The sequence below is a fragment of the Hypomesus nipponensis genome, chromosome 3 (genome assembly GCF_054491055.1).
Source record: "Hypomesus nipponensis isolate SF chromosome 3, ASM5449105v1, whole genome shotgun sequence".
Classification (NCBI taxonomy): Eukaryota; Metazoa; Chordata; class Actinopteri; order Osmeriformes; family Osmeridae; genus Hypomesus; species Hypomesus nipponensis.
Genome location: NC_140363.1, coordinates 11,588,913 through 11,610,787, shown reverse-complemented (window position 1 = coordinate 11,610,787; position 21,875 = coordinate 11,588,913). Strand labels below are relative to the sequence as shown.

General features: G+C 45.8%; 1 protein-coding gene and 5 non-coding genes across 10 annotated transcripts in view; all 6 read right to left on the bottom strand.

The window, feature by feature from the left end:
- arhgef10 (Rho guanine nucleotide exchange factor (GEF) 10) overlaps positions 1 to 21,875 on the bottom strand; it is a 47,273-nt gene that overhangs the window by 23,789 nt on the left and 1,609 nt on the right. For 2 of the 5 annotated variants that reach the window (XM_084676112.1, XM_084676118.1), the window contains exons 2-16: positions 15,387 to 15,495; positions 10,564 to 10,923; positions 8,963 to 9,283; positions 7,899 to 7,935; positions 7,719 to 7,807; positions 7,228 to 7,284; positions 4,994 to 5,178; positions 4,304 to 4,420; positions 3,245 to 3,356; positions 2,947 to 3,059; positions 2,648 to 2,725; positions 2,309 to 2,488; positions 1,597 to 1,713; positions 1,264 to 1,356; positions 519 to 689 (exon numbers count right to left, since the gene is read on the bottom strand). In XM_084676112.1, coding sequence (XP_084532238.1) covers positions 519 to 689; positions 1,264 to 1,356; positions 1,597 to 1,713; positions 2,309 to 2,488; positions 2,648 to 2,725; positions 2,947 to 3,059; positions 3,245 to 3,356; positions 4,304 to 4,420; positions 4,994 to 5,178; positions 7,228 to 7,284; positions 7,719 to 7,807; positions 7,899 to 7,935; positions 8,963 to 9,283; positions 10,564 to 10,923; positions 15,387 to 15,423 — 2,067 coding nt within the window. In that variant the 5' untranslated portion in view covers positions 15,424 to 15,495. Of the gene's footprint in view, positions 1 to 518; positions 690 to 1,263; positions 1,357 to 1,596; positions 1,714 to 2,308; positions 2,489 to 2,647; positions 2,726 to 2,946; positions 3,060 to 3,244; positions 3,357 to 4,303; positions 4,421 to 4,993; positions 5,179 to 7,227; positions 7,285 to 7,718; positions 7,808 to 7,898; positions 7,936 to 8,962; positions 9,284 to 10,563; positions 10,924 to 11,059; positions 11,197 to 15,386; positions 15,496 to 21,875 lie in introns of those variants that run through there. The other 3 variants (XM_084676126.1, XM_084676142.1, XM_084676133.1) reach the window with 2 other exon arrangements.
- trnai-aau (transfer RNA isoleucine (anticodon AAU)) lies at positions 9,833 to 9,906 on the bottom strand. Its single transcript has one exon. It is a non-coding gene; the product is annotated as a tRNA-Ile (tRNA).
- trnai-aau (transfer RNA isoleucine (anticodon AAU)) lies at positions 14,067 to 14,140 on the bottom strand. Its single transcript has one exon. It is a non-coding gene; the product is annotated as a tRNA-Ile (tRNA).
- On the bottom strand, positions 15,152 to 15,225 carry trnai-aau (transfer RNA isoleucine (anticodon AAU)). The gene has a single exon. It is a non-coding gene; the product is annotated as a tRNA-Ile (tRNA).
- trnai-aau (transfer RNA isoleucine (anticodon AAU)) lies at positions 19,110 to 19,183 on the bottom strand. The gene has a single exon. It is a non-coding gene; the product is annotated as a tRNA-Ile (tRNA).
- On the bottom strand, positions 19,282 to 19,355 carry trnai-aau (transfer RNA isoleucine (anticodon AAU)). Its single transcript has one exon. It is a non-coding gene; the product is annotated as a tRNA-Ile (tRNA).

The following is a 21,875-nucleotide window of genomic DNA, read 5'->3' as shown; positions in this document are numbered from 1 at the left end:
GAATCCCAAAATATAAATATCCATCATTCATATTGAGGAGCTGCAGCACGTAAGAATGACAGTTCTTGGTTTAAGGAATCTTCATTTTCAACCTAGAAAAGAACTTGGCAGAGTGTAGGGTGGCAAATACAAATCAACACGTATAAATACATGATATAACTTGACAGTTGCATGCACTCACAGTTCCACTGCGGTATACTGTATACACATGCCATTGGATACTTTAGACATGTTGCATAGTGGATGGGCACATTCACACACAAATACACCATGGGGAGTACTGTTACTATGGCTCCATACCTTCTATATGTGCAGCTCTGTGGAGGGATACTTAGTGAAGCATGCAGGCTTCAAGCTGACTCCCACACAGGGATGTAAACAGTGAAACATTGTTGGTACAGCACAGCTATTCAGCTATACAACTGTAACACCACACACAGGCAGGGAGATGGAAGCAGGTACAGGTGGTTAGATTCACCCCCTGTAAACCTTTTTTGGACCCACATGCACACACACACCTTGTTGAGGTAGCGCTCGTTCACGGCCTTAGCAATGTGTCGGATCTCGCAGCGCTGGTCGGCCTCCCTCTTCTTCTCGTTGAGCTTGTCGGCCAGCGTCTCCAGCTCGGTCAGCGCCATCTGCAGGGGCAGCCGGTCAGCGTGGCCCACCGGAGTGTTCTTTAGCATGTCCTGGAGGGAGCACACACACACATGCGTATACATCAACACATCAGGGTCACGATCAGGGGTCACACAGCTGGAATCATGCCCCATATTTTCCCAGAATCGTTTAAAAGAAACATTCCTACACAAATAAGGAAAAGACTCAACAGGTATGTTAAAGAAGAAAATGGGCGTGCATATATATACACACACACACACACACCAGTAGCTTACTTTCCATTGAGTACAACGTGTTCAACTAGTTTTAACTTTGGGTTAAAAGCCAAAGTGGCACCACTAGTTTTGTGTATAGGGCTCCCTCTGCAGGCTGTGCTGGGACATGCAGCATATTTAATACAGACCAATGATGCAGTGTTTTCACTACGGGCCTGTCTGCACAAGGTGGGCGTTCTTCAAATTTCACGACATACTGACTTTTCAGAAGTTTTGACAAATCTGTGCTCTGAAAGCTTCTAGTTTGTGCTTTTTTTATATGGAGTAATTGTCTCCATATGTACATCCACTGCACTCGTAAGACTGCAATGACATTGAAACTGTACAGTCAGTGAAAGCGTAGCGAAATGCGGCGCTGCCTCCATACCTGCAGGAGCAGAATGAACTGAGGGAACCTCTGGATGGGCTTCATCATCAGGCCGTAGAGAGTGACCCGGTCACTGCTGGAGTCCTGACGATGCTGTCCCACCACGCAGGAGGAAGACGTGTGGTTAGCAAGGAAGACCACGCCCAGTCCCAGACCCTGGTGTCACTCTACATCCACTGTCAATTAACTCAACTGAGACCTTGATTTAGCAGTTTACAGTTATAGGACCAAAATAAAACGAGACACAAATTGTCTGTCTGCCTGACCTGAGGATGTTTATATATATATATATATATAAAAGTTGCAGCTTTGTCATTGGTTTCTTATTCTGACCTTGAGGAACTCCAGGAAGCTGGGTTTGGAGGCACAGGTCTTCCTGACCACAGTCATGGCCGTGCTGAAGTTGTTCACGTACTCACTGTAGGCATCAAGCACCATGGACTTGGAGAACTGTCAACACATATATACACACACAAACACAAAAACACACACTGGTCAAAAAATTATATCACAATGGATGCCATAGCGGTGCTTGCTGTCTCTCCATGATCATAGTTCACTTGCCCAGTAGAGAACAGGGGTATACCTTTAGTTAGAGACAAACTGTTTACTGTGAGGTACGGAACTTTCCTGGAAAGGGAAGACAGAGAGGCCTTGAGGGCAGGAGACAGACGGAAAGGGCTCAAACAGGCTCTTGAAATGCTCTGATGTCAAAGCCAGGGGTCACAACCTTGGGTGCGTACCAAAACAAGAAGCAGGAAGTGGGTGACGGCTGACCCAGTGGTCTTTGCTGCCTAGCAACCCACTCGGGGATCTTCAAAACAAAGACACTGGGGGTGGAGCACATCCTCTGAGAGTGTGTGTGTGTTTAACTTTATGGGGAACTTCCTACATCCATCGAAACAAGAGCTAATGTTATTACTCAGTAGTAATCGGTTCAGACATGTTTAACTGTTTTCTGTTCTTCTCTGAGTAAAGGCCTTGCACGTGACAGCGTGTAAACAGGCCAGTGAAAAGACAGTTTGATTAAACAATCTGGCCTCACCGAGGCTACAAATACATCTCCGATCATCTCCAGGCTGTCCCATTCGGCCACGCGGCTCGCCAATGCAATCTGGAAGAGGGCGTGGCTCTGAAGGATCTCCCTGATGCGGTAGAAGGTCATCTTCAACTTCCTGTCGCTCAGCAGCCGCGGCTCAATCTCCGACAGGGGCTTTTCATATTGCTGAGAGGAGGGAGAGCCGAAGGGAGGGGGAAGTAGAGAAAAGCGAGACAGGCAGAGAGAGAGAGATGGGTAGAGACAGAGAAAGACAGTATGAGTAAATTAGTACGTGACTACACGCACAGACAAAGCCACACGAGAGATGACATTCTGTGGCCTCACCTCTAAAATCCGCTTTAGCGCATCAAGATAATTCTTCTCACTTTCCAGTATCGACCCCAGTATGCACCTCCTCACCACCTGTTTCAAAACACACCCCACGGTAATAGATAAGACCAGCAAACCTGCACGGCTTACACCGCACCACATTTCCCGTGCATCTACAACATGCCATATCCACCTTTCCACACGCTCTGTTATAGAAGAGCATGCCAGTGAGGGGTTAAACATGGATGAGGTGCATGTGGAGGAGAGAGCTGCCCTTGGCTCCATGGTGTCTTGTGACAGTAGAGGGCTGTTACCTGCTGCTGGGAGAGGCCCTGGGGGGTAGGACCGAGCACTGGCTCCACGTTGATACAGTCCACCTCGATGAAGAGGTCGGACTCATCATCCTCATAGCAGGCAGACTTCCTTTCTGAATAACACACACACACACCTCAGTCTCCTACATAGAAAGCTTTAAGCAAGCTAAGACAATGGCCTTCGACAGCGCCTGGTTTATGCCTCTCTCACTCCGTATTGGGTTTTGGGAGTGTGTCATGATTTGCCGCTGGCTCTCTGTCTGTGCCCTGCCGAGGAAGGCTCCTCCCTCCTTCGTACCGTGACAGAAGGACTTGGTCTTGATGTACGAGCGGCCCTTCTTCACAGCAGCTTTGGTCTTCTCCAGTCCGTCTTTGGTTCCGTCTCGAGCCGCCTTCACCAGTTTCTGCATCTGTCAGGGATCAGAAGGACAAGAGTGAATGTCACTAAGGAGCAGGCCCCAACAGGAAATACACTAGAGGACGGTATCAAAAACTAGGTTAAGACGAATCCCAAGACAAAAAACAATGTGCTACTTCAATGACAGATCCATTGAAAGTGTGATTTAGTAAAGGACTTTCCCCAAAGCTTGAATAGAGGAAACAGGTAGGAGCTATGTTATAAGAGGGAGGGAGGGGAAAGAGAGAGCGGGGAGATGGATGAGAGATGATGGTGGATCACGTAAACATGACTTCAGGTGAGATGGGATGACCGGGGTAGAGCACAGCGACTGGGACAGCAGCTAAACTGAGTCAATCTAACACTGTCTAAATGCATCTGATCTAGCGTTAGGTATGCTCTGTGTAGTCAAGAGCCACACACTCTGTGTTCTAAGTGAGCAACTATCAGTGGCCTAGACCTTCATTTAAAAGTTACTACAGTTCAGGGTCACATACTTTCAATGAAGAGTCTGGGTAGCTGATATAAGGCAGATCCCCTGACAATATGATCAGAGTGGATCAAAAGAGAGGACAGACAGAGGTGACCCATCAACCCCCACCCCCCACACTCAGCATCCGCATGCGTCTCCAGATTCTGTGAAACTAATGACATGTTATGACGTGAGGTACAATCCCCATACAGTTAGTTGTTCAGGTTTGTGTACCAAACTGATGAATGACATAGCCCACCACCAGTCACACGCGCACACATCACTAGTCTCACGTACACGGACCCCATCTCACACACACACACACACACACACACACACAGCAGGGTGACAGTAGTACACGTCGATGACAGACACCAAGGGAGACAGGGGTGGTGTTAGCTAGCAACGAGGAATGGAAGGAACTATGTTGTCTAGCGCAGGGGGACGAGGCGAGCGAGGTGGTAGCGAGGCCCGCCCCGGTGCTTTACCTTCTGCTCCTGTTTCTGTTTAAGCTGCTGCAGCTCTACCGTTCCCACTGTATTTGCCATAAGATCTTTCATCTTTTTCTCATAGTGTTCTTTCAAGCGAGTCAGATCTTGAGAGAGCTAAACAAAAGCAGAGCATGCGTTACCAGGTGTTGTCGGGTCGGCAGTTCGGCCTGAGATGACGATGCTCCAAACCGTTCAGCCGTGGGCTTGGTTGTCCAAGATCATCTCTCCCCTCAGATCATTACCATACCTCAACCCCATGGTCACTGAACCCCCCCCCCCAGCCCTGTCCCACCTGCCTCCCCAAGTAGAACATGGCAGTAATGGCCCATGTTACCAACAGAAGCCATGCAATCATTACTGCACAGCCGGCTGAATTGCTCTACTGTACAGGGCTGCAAAAATAACCCAAGGCCCATTCACTTCCACACAAATATACAGCTGGTCCGTTTATTATTTTTAGGATTTGGTCATACATGATAACACATGCAGCTGTAATATAAGCATTGATCCTGGCTACAGCCATCAAGTGATCATCTCTGACTATTTCATCAGCCAAGGCACAACATATACCACCCCCTCTTCTCTAACCTTTACCTGACCAAGCCAGCCCTCCATTTCCTATACACAGACGGCAACGCTGTCAAACAAACTAGACATGTTGAAATAGGGCATGTTTGTTTTACACACATGGGTCTTCCTCTGGGGTGGCTTCCCTCTCATGAAGGCGTCCGGCAGGCCGTTCTCGCCCCGCCCCTCGCCGTCGCTGGCCTCGTCGTAACTCTCAAACTCGCTGGAGCTCCAGCCGTTGTCCAGGGAACTTCCACATCCCTGCTCGCCCAGCTCCACGTCATCGTAGATCATCTCATCTGGATCTGAAGCAGGAATGCAAGCAGAGTGACACACTTCTATTGATATTGTATTCATTTAGTAGATGCTTATATCCAAAGCAATACAATTAGGGCACTTTCACTGTATACCCACATTCGTCTCTAACGAGTTGAGGAATGAAGACGCAGATGACATTCATAATAGTTTATTATAAGAAAGAACCATGTGGAAAAAATAAATGCTTAAAAAGAGCAGTTTATTTGATGGATCAGTTTGAATGAGGCTGTGAGATGGACACAGTCTTGAAGAGAAAATAAGTTACCGCACAGCAGTAGACTGCTACAATGCACAAATCACTCACCACAGGCTAAATTAATACGAGCAAGCCAGATTCAATATAACTTTGTTATGTCACACTGATGTGAACTAACTTGAAGTTAGTTGTTTACTGCTATGCACATTATAGTCCAGTCCACTTCGAAGCTCGAATGAAAAGTTAACATTCATAATCCAATTAAGAAACAGTGGGAATATTTGATGGTTTAGTACCGTAAATACCAGTGAGAAAACTTTTTTATTATGTGAAAATGAAACAACTAAGACTTAGCCTACAGTACAAAGTACAAAGCTTGCAGTGCTATGTGCAGAATCTGAACTACAGTAAAACTGATTCAAACATTATATTTTGAGAAGCCCTCAAAACTGACTGACTAACAGGTTTTTGGTAGACAAGGTCCAAACTGCCAGTTTGCTTATTAAGGGATTTGGTCGACATTGTCCTGGTTGTTCGTTGGATAGGTAATGGGTTGGTAGACACGGCCCTTGTTTGTTTGATTATAAATGGTCTTGAGAATTTGAGTTTTACTGGAGAATGTCTGTTTTGGCATCCAGGACGTCATAGAGAGTCTGTACTCTCAGGGTTGACACCCAGGACTTGGTAGATAGAGTCTGTACTCTCAGGGTTGACATCCAGGACTTGGTAGAGGGATTCTTCACCATAAGCTGCAGTGTCCACAATTTGATAGACATGATCTTGGTCAACAGCTTCAGAGCTCAAGCTTTGGAAGACAGATATTTTGTCAAAAACTGCAGCATTTGCAGAAGGAACGTTCCAGATGGCAGTGCTGGGTTTGATACGGGTCTGTGCTTGAGATGGCTCCTCCACTCTGCTGATTCTGGATTTGCAGAACATGACCAGGGAGCAAGATATCAGGAGAAGCAGACTTAGGGACAGAGTGATGATCAAAATGACACTCATGTTGTAGACTGTTATTAAAGGAGCTCTTTCCACCGTCAGGCTGACTTGAATCTCCTCACCTCGTCCCACTCCACACCAGTACGTCCCAGAATCCTCCGGAGTGAGGTCAGCCATGGTCACCGTGAAGCGCCCCTTCTCTGTGTCATCATGTTGTTTGTATCTCCCGTTGGAAGTTGGCTTCTGGTGGTCTAAAAGACCAACCTTGCCCTCACCTGTCCCCTTGTAGAAGTACTTTTTGAAATCCTTTTGCTCAGGTTTGTAGGAGCAAAGGATGGAAGCCGTACCTCCCACAACCTTTTTCCCCGTGACGACACATTCTGACCCCCTACAGCTAGGAGCTAAGAGGAGGCAGATCACAGCCAATATGCTACTGTCCTTCATGATGAAAACCCACAAACTGTTTCACAGTAACACCTTCAAGTCTCTTGTAGGCGGACAAAAAGCCCCAAATTACCTGCAGAAGGGATGCCTTCAAACTGTCACCGTTCAACAGCTCTCGCCTTTTGACTCGAGTCTTTCTAATTTAAACTCTGCTTTCGACTTTAAACCTCACACCAGTTATGTTTGTCACATTTCTGATAAACTCCCCACATGTCATAGGTCACCTACTCTATCTGTACAAAACCACAGAACAAGTACACCTGGCTTACAAAGTGGTCTCCCATAATGAACACTAGCTTTCCTGTGTAACAATGGCAAAGTATTATAACACGTTCAAATCAATAGGCTCCATACTGTAATAACACCACGAAGAGACAAAGAGGAACAATAAATATCCCAATGATAAAACGAAAGAAAGGAAGTGGTATAGAATAAGAATGAAAACCTGTCTGACCTGTGTTGGAGTCGGAGTTCTCACGGGGCACGTCATCGTAAATCACTTCGTCTGGATCTGGACCACGAAACAACCACGTTTTAACTTTCAAAACGTTCACCATGGTTCACCATTCACAAATATGAATGAGGAACGTTTTGTCGGGTGATCACATGACAGACAGGATAGAGTCCTGTGGAAGTCTCAGGAAAGGGCCACACTATGGCACGGTTCCTCATAAGAGGGGGAGGAAGGAAGTGTCTGGAAATTCACTTGAGCGAGAAAAACACCCAAACAGTGCTGTGCAGGGGACTTGTAGTGTAGTGTGACTTGTGACTTATCTCTTCTCTGTATATGTTGACATGTGGCAGAGATCTGATCAGAATCCAGCTTATTGCCAAGTAAGTTTACACATGAGGAATTTGCTTTGGTAGGTTGGTGTATAACAGTAAACATAATAAGTAAAATATAAAGAAAGACAAAACAAGTACAACAAGTAGAAACACACTTACTTTCCATCCATGCTGTGTTCGCAGGGTCAGACACCCATTTGGTCAAGGCATCTTCCTCTCTGATAGGGAGATTGTCTTCACTAAAAACACTTGAGCAGACAGAGACAACAAAGACATCTTCATCAGCTAGTTTCTCTTACTGCCATAGAAACACAACTGTGTACAGTAGCAACTACTTACCTGTCGACTGAGGCGTTGCCTGTCCCAACCACAGTGACTGAGAGAGAGAAAGGAATAAGGATTGGTTTTATCCATTCACACAATACACACTGCTGCTTGTACTAACATCAATCCACCACAAGGGGTCAGGCATCACAACAGTGCAACTGACATATTTTCCTAATACATAATTTAATCATTTGACCCCAATTGTCCAGCCAATCTGGTTAATCTCAGATTGTGCCATATCCATGTCACAGACGTATGTGACCCATAAGACATTTACGACATCTTGTACATCTTGACTGATCTTAAATAAAAAAATAAGCATTTTCAACACTTTCTAAAAACACCATGAAAAATGCAGGACAAATTACACTGTAATTTAGCCCTTCTGACGAGCCAAGCCAAACAATTGGAAATTGCTACTGTAACATTTCAGAGAAAACAGGAAAGTCCTCACAGCCAACCAAGAGCTTTGGGGAGGACTAAATTTAGTCCCTACTTCCTCATGGCACAGCTTCAGTGAGAAAAAAGGAATGCAGAGAAGGAAAAGCTGGAGAGGTTTAGAAAGGGGGCACGCATGTGTCAGTCCCATCTTAATATGTGTGGAGAAAATAAGTTTTTTTTTTTTTTTTTTCATAGGTGTAGAACGAGGTAAACTGGCCACTCCATATATGCATTTGACATATATTAACACACCAATATGTAATTGTTGGACTGTATTTAAGTAATTGAATTGTTGCACTGTAATACATTTTATTCACCATGCCTGATAGTTGAGATGTGGTTACTTTGCAATGTGGACAGTAAATATAAACAGTTTCTTGAGTCTGACAACCAAAATAAAGTGTAACTATGCACTTCTGATCCTTGATCTTCTGCTGTACATTCTTCATGCAGGATTTGTACATCGGATAAACGTTGTACTTTGGGTCAAAGTCCCTGATATGCATCTGATTTGACCATCAGTCAGTTACAGCTATGCAGCCCATGCAGTGTTGACAGCTTTGCATCATGAATACAGAGTCATTGCATTTCTAGGATCTCCTCCCACACGAGTTTCCCTTTCCTCTTTCCCTTACCTTCCTCATCCATGGAGAAGTGCCGGATGATGACGGGCGTGGTGTAGGCTGGCGTCATCAGAGGCACGTTGGAGGGCGTGGCGTAGCCGCAGGGAACAGGCACCGAGTATCCCGGGGGGGCAGCGGGGCTGGGGGGGACATCCTGCGCCCCTTCCTCCTCCTTCTCTGCTGGGGAGGGAGGGGAAGGGGCGGGTCCGTGCTGGATTTGCTGTAATTGGAGGGCGGTGATGTCAATCACGGAGTAGGGGTTGACTTTCCCCTGGGAGGTGGTCCTTGGGGAGGCCGAGGGTGGGGGAGGGTCGTCGCTGGGTACTTCCTGGTCTGATGATGGTGACAAAGAGATAAGAGGAGAGACATTTCTACAGAAACTGTGTCGACGAATTCACTGGGCACGCACTTAACTAGTACTGCCATTATATTGTGGACTGATGTTTTTTACATTCATGGGGACTGGGAACATTTCATCTTGAACATAACACAAAGACCCCCTTATCCTTCCGAGAGCAGAGTCTTCCTTGTGGATTCCTGTTTGACCAGTGGACGCTCAGCCTCTCAGATTTATAGTGGGCAGTGAAAACATTTAACAGCAACTGCTTTTTATGTGAACTTTTGGGTCTTGCTGTGTCACCTTCCTCCCCAGTCAGCATGGTGTTTGCTGTCTCACAGCAGAAAGACCTGTGGCAGCTGATAAATCACTGCACACAAATCACAGCCACATGCAGCAGGGCACTGGGAAGCACTGCTGCTACAATGTGGATTTGGAGATGTGAGCATGTGTGTTCTTCTTTCTTCCCTTGTTTATTATGGGCACAGAAACCGAATGAATGTGCAGTGTCACCAAATGCAGCCCCTGAAACCACAAAAGCCTTGTGGCCAGTACGGGGATCGAACCCGCGACCTTGGCGTTATTAGCACCACGCTCTAACCAACTGAGCTAACCGGCCACGTGCTACACCCAGGACCTGCACTAGTCACATCACATAAAGGCAGCTAGGCATGTCAGGAATGCCATGGAGCAAGAGCGAGAATGTGAAATAGGAAGCAAACAAGGCTGCAGATTGAGAGAGCACACACACGTGTAGGGGAGGGGGGGGGGGGACAGCATGAGAAAAACCAAGAGTGGAGAAGAAGCATCAGGGGCCCATCAGCATGGTGTCAATGTGTTCATGTGGTGTGTGTGTGTCTGTGAGACACAGCGAGAGCAGAGATAAGGGTACTGTAGCCTGGCAGTGTCAAGCTCTGTGGTGATGAATGCCAGAGCCACCCCCACAACCCTTCCACTGAGATATGGGATGTCAGGAGAGAGACAGCCCGCCACACCATCTCTCCTGCATGATTACAGCAGCTGGAGAGGGGTCAGACTGACAAGCTTACACAAGAGCACAGTGCCGTGTGTTAGCAATGAATGATATGCATCTCAAATGCTCCCGTACACACAGACACACACACAACAGCTGCAGTAGAGGTTGTGGTGCGAAAATATCGTAGACAGTGTTTTCAGAAAAAGGTACAGGATGCCAATGCACACTGACGCTAAAGTTGCTAATGCTAAATTGGAGTCTAAACTGAATGAAACACTACTTTACTTTCCCCCCACAAACCTGTGGTGCCAGAGTCTGTCGTGGGGGTCCTGGCCTCTTCAGGGGGCGGGGGTAAGTCCGTGTCTATGTCCTGTGTCCCTGGGACAGCCACAGAGACGGCCTCTTCGGCCGCTGCTGTGCTAGCTGCGTCCGGAGCAACGGGAGTGGCTGCTTCCGCTGACGGGGCGACTGGGTCGGCAGCGTGGGAGGATGGGCCCTCTGGCTGGGGCGCCATGCCGTTGAGCTGGCCCTCTGCTGCGTAGTCGGGGGCTGGAGGGGCAGGGGGAGGGCGGTCGGCTACATGGGCATCATCGCCGCTGTCGTCAAACTCGAAGGCCTCTCCATCATCTTCATCAGCGAAGGGCACGTCCTCTGCCAACACTGGAGGGAACAGAGAGGACTAATGATGACAAAAATGTCTTGACATTTAAAAGCATGGCCCAAGTATCAATTAAGAAGAACATAAAACTGATGTGCAGATATACAGCATTTCTACTTTAAACTTTTAAATACAGACCGGAAAGGTCGTCACAGTTATGGTCGTCTTTCTCCGAGAAAACTCTTTGGGTAGACCTGACCCAGACTACTGTTTTATAGATCTTCTGTGGGAGGCGTTTTCAGTTATGACACTCCACCAACATTTTAGACTCCTCCTCTTCTACACACTCGTAATTTACAGGGGTGGGGTCCATCGTACCGTATGTTTTCCATAAAGGCTATGGTTCATGAGACACTTGAGGCACAGTAAAGCTCAGCTAAACTAAAATGTAGACAGCCAGTAAGGAATTTGGGCCAGTGTGAGAAGTGTGAGAACTCATTTGTCCATGCCAACACATCCCTTTCCCTCCCAACACACCAGAACTGGAAAACAAATGCCCTTCCAAACAAGATTCCACACAACACTTAGCCAGGCAGGAAACAAGCTTGTCAATCCCTCCAGTGACCAGGCACGAATACTGACCAGATTCCTATTAATTCTGGTGTTCTCAATCCAGGACGCTGGAAGATACATTGAATAGACTCTGTGGGGTTTCAATAGAGAGAAAGAGGGGGCAAAGGAATGCTATGGTCCATAAACCAACTGGAGAGCTGGCTTTCTGCTCTGACCTGGGGAGGATGTCAGTGGAATGTAAATGTCACTCTGAGATCCATTCAGCGATGGCTGCTCAGATCTGGGTATAGACCTACTTCTCACCAATTCTGTGGTTCTTTGGAGAAAGTGTTGTGAGGGGCACAAGTACAGCCAACTGCAAACAGACTGACATATTAAGAAGATGGAAATTGTTGGCAAAGGGAAAACTACAAAGCTAACATCAAAGATCTACATATACATAAGAGTGCTACAAGACTAACATATAGTCTCTCTACCGGCTCAATCTGAGGTAGACGAATACCTTTTCAACTGCAGACAGAATGAGAAAACGGACAGAATGATGAGAACCGATTAAACATGTAGAAACGATGCCATTGGAATACCTGACAACTGGCTTAGAAAATAGTTCATGGAAGGACAACCTTAGCCTGGGACATGTGGTGAAATGAATGTGAGGAATTCCACACACTTAATTCAAACCTTTTCAAACCTCCACCTGTTTCCGTTGGAATTATTTGATTTCCTATTGAATGTGGCGTCGCGGTTTAGCTTTCCTATGGGGGTCACCACCAAGGTCACAACATCTTATCTGCCTGAATACGGGGTTACGTACAGCAAAATCTGCCACCACCCTGCTCTTAAGCCATACTACAGATTCCTTACACGAGTCCCAGTGTACACAATGCTTTTGAGTCAGGTTTTCCAGTACTGGCTTTCCTAGGTGAACTCTCATATCCTGAGCTGTGGCAAAGATAACGAAGAGTTTCCATCTTCTCTGTGACTTATAATTTCCTGAATGGCCAAAGGAGAGTAAAGTCATTTGGTTTGTGTTTTTAGGTGATATATGAGGAGACTTGGTCAACATCTTGGCAATAAGACAGGCCTCCCCTTTTCCCTTTGACCCTCATTCAGAACATATGTTGGTCTTACTTACAATGTAAGTCAGCATCGGGCAAATGCTTATGTAACCATTACCAAGAAATAGAGTATAGATTAGTAGTACTGCCGTACCTACTGTAGCATGCACTAGGGCAACACGAGTTCACCCCATAGGCCTTCAACTACCCACCACAAGTGGACTTGCATAGGGACCGACTCCCCTTTGCTCATCAGTGTTTGAAGAGCCGCAGCCTCATGGCTCCATCTAAATCAACATTACAATTACCTGCAGGCGACTGACAGGTAGTGTTGTACCATAGAGACACCTCAGAGGGAATGGTCTGTGACTAACGCTGCTGCTCTCTGACCCTTCACCCTTGCAGCACCCAAAACTAAGGGCGCTGGTGCAGGAAGGCGGAGAGCAAACCTGGAAAAGAGATGGTATCTTGCCTGTCCCATCTGTTGGGATGACTATAAAGTTCAGCTCTGCCTCCAGGGTTATAGCCCACATCAGAGCACTGGGATGAATATTCATCTGAACTGTGGACGGGAAACCGCCACTCTCCGGCTTAATTAGACTGAATCATCTGCTATTGAGTGTGGATGAGGCTATCAACAGTTGAGTCTGTGTGTGTGTCTGTGTGTTAGCCAGTGCCCCCACCCTCTTACACAGACCCTGGCTCTTTCTCTATCTGATACACACGTGCACACAGGCCTAACCCCAGAGCCCATTGTCAATTCACAACCACAGTATGGATTCTGTTCTGGTGCCCTCTTTCTGCTGTGCCACACACTGCTCTGCTCACATGAGTCACTGGGCCACGCTGCGCTCCAGCATCCTCGTGGCAACAGAGCAAGTGGCTGCCCAGCTGGAGATTTATCTGGCATGTGTTCGCTACTGGTGTGTGTGTGTGTGTGTGGTTGTATATGTATGCCTGTGTGTGTGTGTGGTTGTATATGTATGCCTGTGTGTGTGTGTGTGTGGTTGTATATGTATGCCTGTGTGTGTGTGTGTGTGGTTGTATATGTATGCCTGTGTGTGTGTGTGTGTGTGGTTGTATATGTATGCCTGTGTGTGTGTGTGTGTGTGTGTGTGTGTGTGTGTGTGTGTGTGTGTGACTGTGTCCCATCCCGCAATATTCTGCCAAGGCCCAATACTGAGGCACATTGTCTGTTATTCACAGCAGCACAGCACATTTTCTCCTCCTCCTCCTCCTCACTCTTCTGCTCTCCCCTCTGCCCACGCGCTCCAGCACAGCAGAGGAGAGGAATGTGTTGTTGACACACTGTCCATCTTCTCCTCTCCCCTACAGACTCTAGTCTGACCACCATGGGCAGTCAAAACAGAGCAGATAATTAATTATCTAACTTACAGCAAAGATTACAAAGAAACCTAGACTCACTAGCATCAGTGCATTCAAAACCTCACGTAACCTTAATGCAAAGCCTGTGTGAAAACATTGTACCTGAGTTTTCCGACAGTGACGCAATAGCACGAAGAAGTCTATTACAATGACAATGCTGTGCTCATAGTCTTGGAGTAAAAGGAACATGGCCAGTACGGGGATCGAACCCGCGACCTTGGCGTTATTAGCACCACGCTCTAACCAACTGAGCTAACCGGCCTGGCTCTGTCCAGACCCCAACCCCGTAGAATACCCCACTATCTTTCTATTAGTCAGGAACATATTAATGTCTAAGCCTCATTCTTTTGCTGGCTAGTGGCAATGGACAAGGAGCGCAACTTTATAAGTAGGTTACCGTATTTCTTCCAAGAACCGCCACACCAAATATAAACATTGTGTAATTAACGCCGCCCTCGATTAAACGAAAACGGTTATTTAATTGTTTAAATTAAATGACAGTATTTATTACACAAGTAAATCACACGTGTATAATAATTCCCTCGAAGCACTGGCAGACATGGCTTTCTTGCAACAGGTTTGAAGCTTTTTCTCCAAATCCACCGTGAAAACTAAACCCACGGTATACGCTAATAAGAAAATAAAGACCACATATGAACATACATATGCGCAGCATGTAAGTAACGTTCACCAACGTAAAATACAGACACAAAACAACATACATTGTTGGCTGAATGCTGTACACGTGGGAAGAGGTTTTCTTAGATCGCTAACATCCGATAACAACCTTGAACTTTTATCGGAGCATTAAATTGTCCGTGCTTCGCTTGCTAGCTTGTGGACTCTCACTCACGAGCGTTCCAAAAGGCCTTCAAAATGAAATAAACTGTAGGTCTACTCTTACCGAATAAAGTCACTTAATAATACTGAATGCAATTATATAATTCTAAATTATGACATTGGGTGAAAACAAATTATACATTATAATAGTAATTGCAACAATTAGGCTACAATTTTAAACTAGGCTTTGTGTTTGACCTCCTTAAGGATTATTGACAATTGTCTATTCTTTTTTTTCTATTCTTGTCTATTCTTTTTTTCTATGGTTGCATTGCAGCTGCAATTCTCTAAATCTCTCTTAATTAAACGCTGCACCAAAAATAATAATTGAACGCCGTGGCGTTTATTCGAAGAAATATAGTACTTTATTATTGAATTTTATGTTGAATTACATCCATATTTGACTTTTTGACACAGATTCTTAAAACTTTTATGGCCAGTACGGGGATCGAACCCGCGACCTTGGCGTTATTAGCACCACGCTCTAACCAACTGAGCTAACCGGCCCTGTATCTACTACGTATATCAGCTTTCTGATTGCGTCATAGTTGCTATGCTGGGCTTATTTTATGGCCCACATGTGGAGTGGACTGAAATTATAGAGGGGAGGAAAAAAAGAGAGACAGAGATAAAGACAGAAGTGAATGAGGGTCAGTTACTGCCATTACTTTCAGGAGGAGGGGGAGGGAACTCTTCCACATCCATGATGGGTGCTCTTCTTCTGGGCACAGGATTACTCAGCAGCCTGGTGGGAGTCCACTAGGCCCATACATATCCCTGGAGGACCAGAAAGAAAGAATGTCAGAGATGTGGCATATTGTAACACCCACAAACACTCAATTAGCCTAGCGCCTGAGAATGTTCCAGTGCGTCATTGCTTGACCATGTTTTCCCATTAAAGAAGCTTGAAGCCTCCAAGATGCTAACCACACAACCAATAGTCTACATTACAAAAGGGCTACTACATTGACATCTACATTTTCTTGATTTAGAAGAAGCTTTTTTCCAAAGTGATGGGGCATATAGAACGTCCAGTCGACGATAAAGCATCAGATGTGATTGTTTCAACAATATTGTGGTCAGGCTCAGGGAATGGTCTGTATTTACTAGGCACATCACTAAGGATGCCAGCAGGGGAGTGAGGCTGTATTGTTGTCTGGGGTCCTAACTTTTGTGTACGTCGTCAATCATGTGCGCCACAGCCAATTGCGGCTAATTAGAATACAAAACACAAACAAAACCCTCCTATGGAGTGGTTGAGCGGTTGGAGGCCTGTCCGGTTCACAACACAGGCCGGAGAGTAAACAAACAAGTTGAAACAACTGGTTTATTCTGTAATGCGTGAGCATGTGTCTGTAATATCTGTTAGCATTTTTGTGAGCACTTGTAGCAGGTGTGTATGTGTGTGTATTGCAGCAGTGTGTTTACTTGTGTGTCCATAAAATCCACACAGGACAGATGAATACACATAGTGGTGGCTGACCCTGTGTGTGTGTGTGTGTCCCACAAGTTAATAATTACCTCAGGCAGAACACAGGATGTGAGAACAACTGGTCAGTTTGAGCCCACTTACAGATGTAAAACAGGTGTACGCACGTTCTTCAAATGGCACTTTACCTATGAATTGATTCAAACTACGTTAATGATCTACTACATTTGCTGACGATGTTGAACCTGAAGATGACCTTCCAAATAAACATTTGAAAATGTGTCGACTGCAAAGAGGTTCAACTTTACCTCCTAAGGTCTTTTCAAACGGTACAACTACAAATGTTTTTTTTTTTATATATGTAGGACCCATACAGTACAGCACATTTTAAAGAGCCACTAGTGATGATAAAAGCACAATTTTGTTTATCAATTAGCCTTTAAGGCAGTTACCACCTTTTGTTCTTGTGGTGTTGCATTTCAAACTGTAGCTCAAACATCTGAGTGGAACAGTGTTGACAGGAGGTGTGGGCTACTGTATTGAACAGGCCTGTGGGGGGGGGGGTCAAGGTAGTGGCAGTGCTAATAGCAGGCTACATTACAGTCCCAGGAGGAAAAGTCACATACAAGCTAAGGCAGGAAACTAACATACCTGCACGGGCTTGAGAGACAGGACGGTGCATTTTTGTACTGAGTAAGTACGTTGTGTAAAGATGTCGGTGACAGCCGTCAACAGAAGCTTGAAAGTTGACTCTCGAAAAATGGGTGGAGATGAGTACGAGCCTGCTCCCCATCCAGCAAGGGGCAATGCAGAGGAGGACCTCCAAGTGATGTCATTCCATAGAATACTGTGGCCCTTGTTGTGGAGAATGTGAGTGAGTTCTGTACTGTTCAGACATTCTGTTCTCTTATTCAACTGACACTATAATAGGAGGGGAACTTCACAATAGATTACAATCTAGAAGTAAAATCCTAATCCTTAACATTGCTCCATACAAGAGCGAAAGATAACCATTGAGAACCGCAAAGCTTGTTTTGTCTACAAATCATGTGAAATCCTCTCACATCCAAGCCCCAGCATGAGTTGTACAAGTCCAAAGCAATGGAACCCTGATGTCTGCTAGCCAGGTATAAGACACAATACTGCAAAGTCTTTATATTAGATATATCTATGAACTAAGAGGAAATAGCCGGCCTCTTGGTATTATACTGTAAGAAACACCCTCATAATACATTTAATTACAGAAGTGTCAGAGTCCTTGTAGATGAGGTAAGACAGAGAAAGGAAGGAAGAGAGGAAGGGAGGGCCAGAGGGAGAGAGGAAATACAGGGTTTGCGTTTACTCATCCTCAAAGCTTGCTAAAGCGGTACAGAGAGAAATGTCGGTCACAATTCCAATACTAAGTCTGAACAAACATACAGTAATCGTTGTAGAGCAAGTGTGTGAAATATTTTGACTATCATATAAACCAAGTGCAGATGTTAACATCAGAAAAATATCAGTTAAGATGGCCCCTTTTCACACAATTAGGCTCAGGCCTTATTACACCCTTTTGTAAAAAGTCAGGAGTTCCTTCCATTTAGCTCCTTCTCAACCTTTTCATTTCTCAGATTCAGCTGTTTTACCTGTCAGGAGGAGATGAGCGTCCCCTAACAACCCTCTTTATGGCCAGCTGAGCGTTCACAGAGACCACCTTGAAGAAGGGAGGAAGTCTTGTCATCTGCACTGTCTGAAACACTTTGGGACCTGTACAACATGACAGAGTGGTGGGCCTCTGAATGTACCTCAAAAGTAGATCTGCTGGCAGCTGAGCCAACATGAGCTGAGCCCCATACAGTGCAGGCAAAGGCTGCGTTCAAATCCCTGATTCTGTGTCAGACATTCTTACCCCGAAACCTAAAATAAAAAGGTAGGGTTGGGGGAAGGGTAGTCTGATCTCAGAACAGTGGTTAAGGACCTTCAGTTAAGGCACTTGAGAGTGGAAAAAAAAGCTTCAATGATGACAGACTAGGCCAAGCGTGTCATTACACGTCAGCAGGGCTGAAACAGAACCTGGCGTTCAGACAGGAAAACAGTCATCTAGAGCCTGAGGAAGATTTGTTCTTCCATATTCACAGTATCCGCTGAAGGATAGGCAATGGTACAGTAAACATGTACACAATAAAGGAGGCATGTAATCATCCTGTTGACAAAGAGACCAAAATCACCATGTAGCCATTGTGACATAAAGATAATTAATTGGCTGCTTATGAAAGAACACTTGGAAGTGTCAACCCCATTTGTAATGAGGATTGGAGTCAGTGTGGTTCATCCTTCTCTTAGTGCGTCTCTGGTGGCTCCTAAGCTGACAGCAAGCTTGTCGGGCCTTTGAGAAGATCCTAACTCCGCCTTCCCAAAGCCAAACCCACTCTGGGGGTCTCTTCACTTCAAGTGGCATTCCAATCCACACATGGGCCAAGAGAGACTCAGAAGAAAGGCCTGAGCTCTTCTTCAGTGCAGAGGAGAGCTCCTAGAGATCAGGAAAAATCACTGTCTGTCCCCCAGGCGTGGGTGCCGTTTCTGGGCTTGGTGCTTTGAGCCCGTGACTGGATGCTTGGCAGTGGGTCAGGATCATGCCTCTCTGCCAGCATTACAGTAATCAAGGGCTCTATTCTGTGTGTGCAGGCTCACTGTGAATAGGTGGGGGTGACAAAGCAAGGAAGGTGGAGACTGGGGAGGACAGGACAGGGTGGTGCCCTGTAACATATTAACATGGACTCCCTAACTTTACTCTCCATTTTCCTTTCTCTCTTTATGTGTCTATAAGTCAAGAACAGATTCATAGCCAAGCCTCATTTCTTTTGCTGGCTAGTGGCTGGCAGTGGACAGGGGGCACTTTATATGTACTTTGTTGTTGAATTTTATTTTGGATGACATCCATATTTGACTTTTTGTATGATCTGACAGATTCCTAAAACTTTTGTGGCCAGTACGGGGATCGAACCCGCGACCTTGGCGTTATTAGCACCACGCTCTAACCAACTGAGCTAACCGGCCGTATGCATACTTTGCATATCAGCTGTCTCGTTCCATCACAGTTGGCTATGCTGATCTTATTTTTGTATGATTTTTGACACAGATTCCTAAAATGTATGTGGCCAGTACGGGGATCGAACCCGCGACCTTGGCGTTATTAGCACCACGCTCTAACCAACTGAGCTAACCGGCCTGACTCAAAAGCAGACCCCAACCCTTTCTCCTGCACCCACCGTTAGGATTAGCAAGACAGAGAGCAAACAGGAGAGTGAGGGACGACCAGACAAAGAGAGATAACGTCAGGCTCTGTCAATCCTCTTCCCAAGAATAGTGGAGACACAACAGTGATAAGCTCCTTCTAGTCTTAATGGCATTGTTATTGATACATTGTAGGTCACTAATATAGGCCAGAAACTTTAACATATTTGGGTCAACTGCTGAAACTGCTTGGCTAAAGCAGCAAATGTATAGCCTAGCTTAATACAGACATTGAAGGCCACTAGTGAATACAGTGTTATACAGCTCGGTGAGAGGTTTTAGATTCCAGACACACAGACAGGGAGATCAATAAACTGTAGCCTGAGGAGCAGGGTGGCATTTCACTTCACTTGTAATTAGAATTATTGTTCCGGTGTGAATGATGTACTTGGTGTGCTTTAATAACATGCCCTGAGGTCCCAGGCAAAGCTACAGTAAAGTTCATTAAACGCCCCAGTGTGCAGCCTAATACAGAGTGGAGCATGATTACCACCAGTATTGCCTGCACATAATATGACCCCAACAGACCCAGATTTTACACAGTGTTGGCCAGACCCACTCTTCGTTTTGACAAATATTCCTCACAGAACAAGAAGACAAAAATCATTGTCATTTGACCAGACCTAAAGCCATTCCATTTGAACTTACAAGCCATGAACCAAATGACAGACTGGAATCTTAAGACTGAAACCAAGCCTACCATCCAATTAAAAATCGAGCCAACCACAACAGCTTGCCACTCCAAAAGGAGGTCCCCACCCACCCAGTGCTAGCACGGACTGCGCCTTGACAGAGTCACGACACATGCAGCTTGAGGAACACTATATCCCACTGTGTAAGGCAGCTATAGAGCCATGGGAGAGGACAAACGATGGTCCTAAAGGAGTCTTTGTTAGCCTGTCATGCTAATGGATCAGGAGGCACTTCAACAGCTATGGAACAAACAGCAGCAAACAACCTCCCAACATCAGATTACATCAAATCACTGCAGGCCAAGTCAAAGCTTTCGATTGTCACAATAATGAGCTAGCCTATACATTGGTGACAACTTCCTGGAATGGAGAACAAAAATGGAACTGAACTCAAACAGCACCCACTGAAAATTCCATGTGGTCCCAAGTTAATGTGAACCATTCTCATCCATCTCATTCTTGTGCTGGGAGAGAAGAGCATGTTCCAGAATAGGTATTTTGACAGCAGCCAACATGGACTAACTGTGAAATATTTTCGCAGTTCCAAAACAGATGTTCACAGCTGGTAAACAAGTGTGGAAGACGTGACATTTGCCATCCCCACCTGGAGAAAGTCTGTGCCGTCACCCATCCAGCAGGGGTTGTCCATCTCCCCAGCCCACATCTCACATCTCACTGTAAAGCACCTTGAGCTACCATTCTTGTATGAAATGTGCTATATAAATAAAGTCTTACTTACTTACTGAACCCTCAGCAGCAGGGTGGGTGAATGCATGGACCAGGCTCCATGATAGCACAGCTCTCAGAAAAATGAAAGGCATGCTCTACTGCAAAACCACTGTATACTCTGACCTTCACCACGCTCTCCATCAGTACAAAACACTCCTGACAGGCATCTGTTTTGGAAGCCTCTACCAACTTAAAAACCCTGACTCCCTAGTGATTCTTAGCAGTACCTCTCAAGCTGCATCTGCAGCAACAACAACTGGACGACAACAGCCAGGAATAGAACAGTAAGTCACTGCCAAGTGTACAATTAGTCTTCTTACTCTCCGTCAAGGAGCCGCTAGCCATGGACATTGAGAGATTTACTGTTATGCTACTGATGAACCCATGTAAGATGCTGGAATAGGACTGTGGCATCACCTTCCGAATTCAAAGACCCAATTACATTGAAAAGCTGGGGTTTGGCCTACCTGATGTGCGTTTTCCCCTTCTTCAAAGCAGAAGTGTGATGCATGGTGGAGCAACGTCTGACTACGAGGGTCACCTGTGTAACCATCACAAAGCTCTGCTGTTGATTTGGGGAAGGAGGTAGAGAGCTCCACACCCATCAACAATCCTAAATCCTTCTTTAGGACTCCTTGTTAAAGTGGGTGGGCTAATATAGGCCTGGCTACAAGCATCTGTGCTCACAGAAAGTGACCCTGGCTATTTGCTTAGCAAATTGCCACCATAGTGTGTGTATGTGAGTGTGTCTTAGAGAGAGCTTGCGTGTCTGTCTGTGTCAGTGTGTGTGCGTACATGCATGAGCAGACTTTGCAGACTCCAGTCCCAACTCTTCCACCCCTCCTGATGCAGAGCGAACTGGACAAGCATAGAACCAGACAATACACAAGAAGATCAAAGCATCCAGCGTATCTAAACCATCTATTTTGCCAGTATAGCCCCAGGCTCAAGACTCACAGATTCCTCAAAGTATTGGTAGGACTGAGCGAAGGCTGCAAGCACCTTAACTAAGGAAAACTGTTTTATTAAATCAG